At 51.0% G+C, this 9880-nt stretch overlaps 1 protein-coding gene across 1 annotated transcript; it reads left to right on the top strand.

Moving 5' to 3' along the window:
* Positions 1 to 23: 23 nt before the first annotated feature.
* On the top strand, positions 24 to 9650 carry CNBF2640 (hypothetical protein; the record flags this gene model as incomplete). Its single annotated transcript, XM_769742.1, has 12 exons — positions 24 to 264; positions 305 to 1165; positions 1382 to 1723; positions 1751 to 2952; positions 3027 to 6299; positions 6349 to 6968; positions 7022 to 7403; positions 7457 to 8500; positions 8556 to 8767; positions 8816 to 9140; positions 9191 to 9575; positions 9631 to 9650. 12 exons carry the CDS (start codon positions 24 to 26, stop codon positions 9648 to 9650), a joined length of 8907 nt encoding a protein of 2968 aa, XP_774835.1.
* Between the last annotated feature and the right edge of the window lie 230 nt (positions 9651 to 9880).

Here is a 9880-nt window from a genome sequence, read left to right as displayed (position 1 = left end):
CCCCCCCCCACTCCCCCCCCCCCATGGACTCGGTCAGCGGCCTCCACGCCGCGCTCTCGCTCTGCGCCTCGGACAGCGCAAAGGACAGGGCCCGTGCACACGCCCTGCTCCCGCCCATCTTCGCCAACGCGCAAAACCTGCGCGTGTTCCAGGCGGCGGCCGCAACGCACGGCGGCGCCCCGTGGCTCGCCCTCTTCCACTGTCTCTTCCGCGCCGTCGCCCTCGAGAAACGCGCCGTCCTCCGCGGCAGCTCCAACGCCCAGGGTGAGTCCGTGCCATGCATCGCGCTCGCTGAGCATCCCAGCCGCCGCCCGCCTCGCCCACGCCATCCGCATCGTCAGGCTCGTCGCCGAGCAGGCAGTCCATCTCATCGCCCGCAAGCCGCTCATCGCCCTCGTCGCCCACATGCGCCACCAGCTCGTGCTGCCGCCCCGCATATTCGCGCCCGCCCTGCTGGACTACTCCAAGGCGCTCAGCACGCTGCTCGTCTACCCGCCGCACGTGGAAAGCCTCGACCGGCACACCTGGCTCGCCCTCATGTCCATGTGTTTCGCGGCCATACTGGGCGACGACCACGTGTCCGACGACCAGATGGACGATGCGGATATGCTGGGTGTCGCAGCCGAGCTGGAACGGCTGGACGCGGAAAACGTGCCGCCGCACAGACCGCCGGTCACGCTGAACACGTCCAGCCTGGTACAGATCATCCCCGCTCTTCTGTGCAGCACCGTGTCGCCCATCGTCCCGCCCACCATGAAGAGCGGCGACACGCTGACCGCAGGCCAGAAAGTCGGGCTCGGCATCGTCCTCAAAATCCGCCGGTTCTTCACCATGTACCCACACGTCACCATCTACCACCTCCATCTCTTGACCGCACTCAACACCGTCCTCTCCGACATGGAACTCAACTGCCGCGACTTGTTCTTGCTCGGCAGCGTCAAGATCTTTCCGCACCTCGTCACCCTCTGGGCAGCGCCCGAGCGCGATCGCGATAGACGGATACCTGAACAAATAGCAATCGCGATCCATAGAATTCTGCCTCATCTTGCGCACAGCGCCGAGCTCCAGCGAGCACAAGACGTCACGGAAAACGTCGAGCGACTGATGGAGATGCTTGCGAAAGAATCGACCATGTCGCGAGGAATTGAGCCCCTCGATTTGGGCAGTATGAGGCTGAAGACGGTAGCAGCCAGAGGCCGTCATCACTTTGCAGCATGTCCGTTTGAGACTCGGTCCTTTTCAGCAGGACATCACTTTACCGTCGACCATGCGCTTTCATGGACGGCGATCGAGATATACTGCGACGCGTGCCTCCATGTGAGTCTGGCATTTTACTTTTCGGGCGGCTACTGATGTGTATTCGAGCTATACCAAACGCGAGCCTTTCCAAGCACGGCAACACCCAGTCGTCAAAGCACCCCGTCCAAAAGACGTAAACTCGAAAACCCGCTCGCTTCGCTCATCTCTGCCGTCGGCATGGGAAGACCAGAATCTCGGCTTATAGCACTCCAAACACTTGTCTTTGTCATCGACAGGCATTGGTCAAAACTCGCCAAGGACATTCAGTCTGATATCCGCCGGACCTTGGTATCGCTTCTAACAGACGACAATGAGACCCTGCAGTCCTGGGCTTATATTGCTCTCTCGACAATCATCCTGTCGTCCTATACCGCCGGCGCAAACGAAAACAACGACGACGACCAGAGCCACAACGGCCAGAGCCGCGACGGCCAGAGCCACGACGACCAAGAAGATGATTGGAAGCAAGTATGGAGTTTTGCTCTGCGCAAATGCCATTTACCCGGTTCATCTCGTTCCGCATCGCACGCCGCAGCCGTCCTACTGCAGTTTGACAAGGTGGACTCGCCATCAACGATCAGGGGAATACAAACTATGCTAACAACTATCGCCGTCCAAGGTCCTCCCACCGCACACGATTCCGTATGTGCACTGTACTCGATCGCACTCGAAGCCGCCAGATCGGATATCCAGCTGTATTCGCTCAACCTCGAAGAGCAGGTACTGTCATGGCTGGAAAAGACGTTTGCTAGAGAAAAATTCGAGAGGGACAAGATGGATCAGAGGCTCGATCAAGCCACGCCCGGGGATATACTGAGACTCTTTTCGGCCGTCTCCAGGATCCAGTATCATGTCCCGCTGGCAGAGCCCGTCACGAAAGAGTTTCTACCCGATTCGGCCGTCGTTAGCTATGCGCTGGAACGAGCGAAAACACAACCCATCCGTGATTTTCTGCTCTACCATACTTGTCCCACACCACCCCCGCCACCACCGCCATTAGACGATTCGCATACAACTCCCCTCCTCGCGGCCTCTGAGAACCATTCGACATTCCTCGGCGGTCGACCACGCCGCCTCTCAGAGCTTTTGCTCAGCATACTAAACGCGACGACCGCGCAGTGGGAAACCAAGCCGGTCATCAGCTCCGGTGAACGTCCTCGACGATGTGTCGATCTCGTAGCCCTCGGTCTTGCCTTTCAAGGTCTACTCCAGCTGGATGGGTATATCCCCCACGCGGCTTGTATCAATGCCGCAATCCGCCTTTTACACCTCTTGAAACCGTCGCTGACCTCGTCGGATCTCTCTATACCCTCGTTAGACCTCGTGTGGCGAGGTCTGAGATGTCTTGCGGATGTCCCGCTTGTAAAAGAAGAAGAAGAAGAAGAAGAAGAGGAAGACTGGCCGATCCTTGTGAAGCCTGATGTTCAGTCGGGGATACGCCAGGATCTTTTACCGCCCACCATGTACGATACGCCACCGCAGGAAGAAGAAGCCGAGTCTAGCGATCCACCCAAGCGATTCACGCAGTATCCTCCCACGTTCCCATCAACGCTGTTGCCCACGCCCACGGCCATCACGCCATCGTCTCTCTCTACGTTTCAATCACAGTCAAATTCCGCGTCTTTGGTACACGCCATTTGGAGGCTGCCCGACGTAAGTTGATTGAAAAATCTCCTGTTTTAATCTTTTTTTTACTGATTCGAAGAAAACGCAAAAAAAAAATGCAGGTCTCGGCCGCTCTTCAAGGACTGTTTTCCGTTTGCCTGCAAGTCATCACCCGCTCGTCTTCATCAACGTCTAGTGGTCAGCCAACACAGTTGTCGCATGATGATGACGACGATGGGGAAGACGACGATGACGATTTTGCGGTTGCAAGCGGCGAAACCACGAGCGCACCTCTGCCTGAAAAAGCTGCCGAACTGAGAGCCTCTACATCTCTGCTGCGTTCCGCTGTGGCTTTCCGTCTTCAAGGCGTGATGCTTGTCAGCGCCGGTGCCGCCGGCGGCGCTCAGTCAAAAGCGTACAAAGACACGCAACTAGTCAATTCGTTTTTGCAAGCGGACGGATTACGGGCTGTAGAGATCGGATGGGCGATATGCGAAGCCATGCAAAAAGGATGGCTGCGGCTAGGGATCGATGCCGTCGACCTTGTGGTTGCCTCTTTGGGTAACATGCTCAACAGTTATGGCTATGCGCGAGATGAACGTCTTTTGCAGCTATGCCTCGAATTCCTGAAATGTTCCGCACCAGTATGGATGGGGAATGATCATAGCAACGACGATGATCTAAAGGACGAAGCCATGCGTCTCGTCTGTTATATCGCTACCAAGATCACCGCGGGATCCATCACTTCCTGGAGAGTCAGACTGGCCATGCTGCGTTTTATCGAAGCGTTCTTGCACTACGACTCGGCGTCAAAATTGTGGGCGGATTGTATGGTGCAGGAAGAGGCAGAGGAGGAGGAGCAAGATGTGAGCATGGAAGATGAAAACCATCTGTTTCACTACATTGCCCAGTCTTTGAGCGATCCGGATATGCGAGTTCGAGCGCGGGCGGCTACCACGGCTGCCAGCGCCCTCTATCGACCCTCCATCCATCCTTCCGAACACCCAATCATCTACGATCAAGTTTCAAACTCACAGGCTGGTGATCCTACATTCGCCGAGCACTACCTCTCATACGTACTGTGGAAACTCAATTGCTGCATCGCTTCTGCCAAACAACGCCAAACGGTCATTTTCGATTTGTACGAAGCGGCAATAGGTGGTACCGAGTATAGTGATCATCTTCAGGCGGGCCTCAATGCCGTAGCGCGCAGACTCGGTCTTCCTTCAATAACGGCACTCTATCTCCCGTATGCGCCTACAACCACCATCAGTCATGATACTTCACGGTCGTCAGCCATCGCGTTTGTGTTGAATACCACTCACCGATTGTTTGGGCTTTCCAACCGCTCCGCCTTCTTTACCGCCTGTTTGGAACACGCTGGAGCTTACATGCTCTATTGTGGTAAAATTGGGCTTTTCACTTCCGCCTGTGACGCAGCTGGCGTTTTGCCCGAAGACCTTGCGCTTCAACTTTCTGTTGCCGCTGCAGCCATGGCCATGGTACTGCCTTTATCGAATGATAAAGCAACGAACGTCAGCATGAACAAGTGTAAAGCCGAGGCGTTGGCGCTCCTCAGTAGCTTCCCCGGCATATCAGGCCCTGACGCCGCCGAAAAGTTTCTCCATAGCTATGCTAACGGAGTGGCAGCTCATTTATGGGAGTTGATGGATCTAGAGTCGTCAGTCGATGAAATCGTCGCTTGGTTTGACAAGACGGAGAAAGAGTCCGCTGCCGGGATCGCGTTCGCCCAGATGATGGCGCACGACAATGCAAAGACGGGAAGAGTCAAAGCTATCAACCCGGCCGCATCTTTTCAAAGCATTCACAACGTCTGCAGGTTTCTAGAAAAGAACTATAGCAGTATCTCTCTCCATGCGTTCACCTTTGCTGCTATCCTACGCCTCACATCCCTCATCAACAATGCCTTTCTCGTCAGTGAGCAAAGGCGTTACTTGCGAGCTTTGGCAATGCTCCTTTCAGTTCATCAAGGGACGCTTCAGCGTCCACTTATCTGGGAGGCATTTCTTACCGAGACCATAACCCTTTTACTCCAGCCGGACATCTGTCGTACGGTACTGTCCATGGTGATGTGGGCTTTTGACTGGCTTGAGTCACTATCCTCGACGCCTTCAAAATTGGTCAACATATTTTGCCAGCTTGGCGAAATTCGCATTGAACTCGGCGGGTCTGGTACGCCGGGCAGTCAGCCTAACCAGATGGGTGATGCACTCGAGGATTGGATCGTTAAAATGAGTCCGAAATGGTTCAAGTCGCAAATCAGCCAAGAGGCTTTTGAACGAGCTGTCGCTCTATGGCCTGATAGCCTAAGAAGCCGTCTATCCGTACACGCATCCCCTCTGTCTTTAAGAGATCTGGATGACTTGAGTCAGAATGACGCAGTGCACAATGCTGGCCAGCTTTGCAAGCATTTCCTTCATCTCGCTGACGCAGACCACGGGCAAGACGTCGTATCAGTCTTTGTTGACTCGACTTTTTGGTCTTTAAAGGATAAAATAAGTAGTGTCTGGGATAAGGAAGGCATAAATGCCTTTCAAGATCTCCTCTACCTCTGCAACGGTGAGGTGAGGGCGCCTTCCCTGAACTTTTACGGTCAGGACACTTTCTCTAAAGCCCTCAATGCTACGACTGGGGAACACAAAAAAACAGAAGCAATGAACGCACTCTATCATGCAATGTGCAAAACCATGGTGCAGCTTTTGCATGATCGTCGTCCGCAGATCAGGTCCGCCGCGTACCGCTGCCTGCAAAGAATGAAGCCAATCCTTACTGGAAAGGACCTGAAAGAGCTCCCCGCGGATGTCTCTGACGTCGTACCGATTCTCGTTCCCATCCCGATCGGCTCTGTTAGACAAAGTCAGGCCATGAAGCTTGATGGTGTCATAAACAATGCGACTTGGAACAAGAAGGCAGAACACTTCGCCACTTGGTCCCTTGAACTTTCGAGACTCCTATGCAAAACCGCATCACAACATGACAAGTTCTTTTTGTCTTTCGAACCTCTGCTGTCAACACCACTCCTTCCTCTTCACCACTTCCTGGGGCATTTTGTACACGCAGCTCTCGTCTGCAGTCGTTCCATGTCTTCCGAGCGCTCGAAAGCCATCTCAGAACATTTTGAAACTGTATTACAAAACCCTTTTGCCTCTATAGAGGCTGTACGGTCAATAGTCAACATCGTCCTTCAGCTTCGAAGATATGAACATCCATTCACGTCAGGAATGCTAGGTTATAACGCTTGGCTCTCTGTAAACTTTGTCGATCTAAGCAAAGCCGCAGTCAAATGCGGTTTGTATGTTTCGGCATTACTGTTCCTTGAGCTTGCGAATGACCAAGGGGAATCATTAGATCTTGCAGAACCCAGAGTACGGCAGGTAAGTGCTGGAATCATTCTAACAGTCAATCTTGGCTAATGATGCGCAGATAATGTACGACATTTACAGTAATGTGGAAGATCCCGACGGCTTCTACGGCATACATAACAAGGACATCCGAGATTCCCTACGACGCCGACTTGAGCACGAGGGTTTGTCCTGGCAAGCGCTTGGATGGGCAGGAGCAGTCTACAATGTTGATGGGAATGATTCTAGATCGGCTATTCCAGTCCTTCATCACCTTCACGACATCGGTCTATCTCGTCTTGCATCCGTCGTGGCTACTGAAACTAGAACGAGCGGGTCTGTTCCTCTGGATGATCCTTTTTTTGCCGACTTGAGCTGGCGTACAGGCGACTGGAATCTTCCTATCGGTAGGGAATCTAGCGCAACATCTTCTGGATTACTGTACTCGGCTTTGAGTGCTGTTCACCGTAGTAAAAGCTACGAGTCAGCCTCCAAGATCGTTGATAAGGCGGTACGCGCAGAAATGACGCGTTTGGGTGGCCTTCAGAAGGAAATGCTGACATCTATTCAATCGACGGTAACAAATTTATTATGTCTCCGAGAGTTGAATCGCTGGTTGGACCCTCAACTGCAACAAGGCATGCAAGAAGCAATCGATAGGGGTACCCTTCGCGATCTACAAGATATTAATGATAAATTTGAGTGGGTGCACTTCAGAACACATCCCCCATCTCACTGCTAATCACGACGACTAGGTTTGCAAGTGCCGAAAGAATAATTGCTACTCGTCTTTCAGTGTTTGATTCAGTCAAGCAACGCGAGAGTCAAGATATGATCGGCGATGCCCTTACTCCCAAAATGGAACTCGTGACTAAAGCAGAAAGCACGTGTCATATCAAGCTCAGCAGGCTAGCTCTCAAGTCGAACAATCTCCAAGCTGCTATCAATTCACTGACAGCTTTACAAAAACTGCAAACCGATGTTGGAGTGATAGATGAGGCGCAGGACGTTTTTTGCGAAGTGTTGTGGAAACAAGGGGAGCATACACTAGCTATCCAGTTGTTGGAGGATCTTCTCCTGCGGGAGAAAGAGAAGAAATCCAAAGGACAGAGAATCCCTGCTCTTGAAGGACGTTTGGTGAGTTCTCTTGAGACTTTCGAGATGAATATCATATCTTATACGTCTTTTAGGCTCATTGGGCGTCGGAAGCTCGGCTCAAAGCAGCCAACGAAATCTTCGGAATGTTTTCAAATGTCACCAAGTCTATCAAGAGATCGACAGCGGATGTATCAGAGCACGCAGAAATCTTTTACCAGTTCGCCTGCTTTGCAGATAAGCAATATGTTAGCCAATCATCTTCGGCCGACGTCAAACAACTTAAAGAGTACAGCAAACTTCGTGCTTCTCAGGCTTTGCGACTTTCAGCAAGACAATCTCGAGCTCGTGAAAGTGACCAAAAAGATTCAGCCGTTCGCGAAGCTGAACGCGATGAAGAAAAACTGAAGAAGTTTGAGATGCAGCAAAAGCAATACCTTAACGCTGCTTTACAGTTCTACGCGGAGGCTGTTAGCATGAGCGATAACTTCAACGACTGCATCACCCGATTAGTTACTCTGTGGCTCGAGAACGACGAAAATGAAGAAAGTAATGTGACCTTTTCTCGCGCCGCTCACAAAGTGCCGTCATACAAATTCATTTTCCTTGGTCCTCAGCTCGCTGCTCGTCTTCACCGCCCAGAATCCCCCACCATCTTTAATTCCACTCTCAATGGGCTTATGTTCCGAATGAGTCAGGATCACCCTTATCATACCCTTTATCATGTCATACCGCTGCTTTGGGAACATAAGCAGCCACAGTCAACAAACTCCTCAATGCTTGGGCGCAAGAGTGCGGCTGATGACATTATGAGGAGATTGGCAAGTTCAGCGTCAAATCGGCTGGCTGTTGGTGCAGCAAAATCTATGAAAAGGTTTGTAGCAATTGCGATGGAATGGACTTCTTTCTTCGAGAAAGATAAGCGTTTGGAGTACAAGCTTCCAAGTGACAGTCCACTTAGAAAGGCTCCCCGAGATATACCTGTTGCCACTAGCACCCCATCGATAGACGTTACTTGTCAATACAAAGATATCGCCACCTTCGACCACTTCTCCGAGTGGTATACAAGGGCTGGCGGGCTATCCAGGCCCAAAGTCATGACATGTTTTGATTCCAACGGACAAAAATATACTCAACTGGTATGTCTTGCTCTAGTTCTTGACTGAATAGGCTGAACTAATTTGCTTTGTATAGTTTAAGAAAGACGACGGATTCCGGCAGGATGCAGTAATGGAGCAAATTTTCGTTCTTGTCAACGATCTCCTGAATCGAAATCGTCAAACTCGTTCCAGGAAACTTCGATACAGAACATATGGAGTATTGGCCCTCCCAGAAGCTACTGGCGTAATTGAGTTTGTCGTGGGCACGAAACCTCTGATCAAGTACTTACCACCAGCCCATGAGAAGTAAGTGTAAGGGACGAAATAGGATATTGCTGACGCAGCCATCTTCAGATATCATCCCAAGGACATCACTTCCCATGATTTTTTAAAGGCGATGCAGGAAGTGCAGTCGGTAAAAAACAACGACGAAAAGATTATTCAAGTGTGGACAAAACTGAAGAAACGCTTCCGCCCTGTCATGCGGCACTTATTTACTGAGAAATATCGTGATCCAATGGCTTGGTTTTCGATGAGACTGACTTATGCTCGGAGCCTTGCTGTGACAAGTATTGTTGGTTGGGTTCTGGAAATAGGTGACAGGCACTGTTCCAATATCCTCATGGACGAGTGTACAGGGGAGCTCGTTCACATTGATTTTGGCATTGCTTTCGGGGCAGTAAGTAATAATGCCAATGATTTCACCAATAGCTAACTGGATATTATTAGGGACGTATACTCCCAATCCCTGAGCTTGTACCTTTTCGTCTCACAGATGACTTAGTCGATGCTTTAGGTGTCACTGGGGTGAATGGTACATTCCGACAATGTTCGCAACTTGTACTCCAGACCCTCATCGACTCCTCAGATGTCATACTTACCATCCTGGAAGTATTCAAACAAGATCCACTTCATACGTGGATGGTGGATGACAAAATGAAGAAAGCACAAGATGGCAATCACAAAATGTATCCAGAGCGTGGACAAGAAAAGGCCGACAGGATCATGAGGGAAACAAGAGAAAATCTTTCGAAGGAGCTGTCAGTACAATACCGGGTCAATCAGCTCATCCAAGAAGCTCGGGACGTAAACAATTTAGCGACTATCTTCCGGGGTAAGTTTTAACGCACTATCTTTGTATTTCGTTGTTCACTGATATCGTCCCACAGGATGGCACTCTTGGTTGTAATCTGTAAATGTTAAATGTTTGTAAACTGCAAATGAATGAGATGCTTGCATTGGTGCTTTACTAGCTAGACCAGGCAATCAATTTTGTACAATAGAGCACTACTTGTATAGCTATGTAACACATAATTTTGCGTCCTTGGAGTCTGGGGGGCGCTCTTGAAGTTGCACAGGAATTGTCTCTTTATCAAGGAAGTACGGGTTGTCAGTTAATCGGGAGGTACGGGTTGTCAG

The sequence above is a fragment of the Cryptococcus neoformans genome, chromosome 6, assembly GCF_000149385.1.
Source record: "Cryptococcus neoformans var. neoformans B-3501A chromosome 6, whole genome shotgun sequence".
NCBI classification, from domain to species: Eukaryota; Fungi; Basidiomycota; class Tremellomycetes; order Tremellales; family Cryptococcaceae; genus Cryptococcus; species Cryptococcus deneoformans.
Note: the sequence above shows the minus strand (reverse complement) of the source record. Positions and strands in the feature narration are given on the sequence as shown.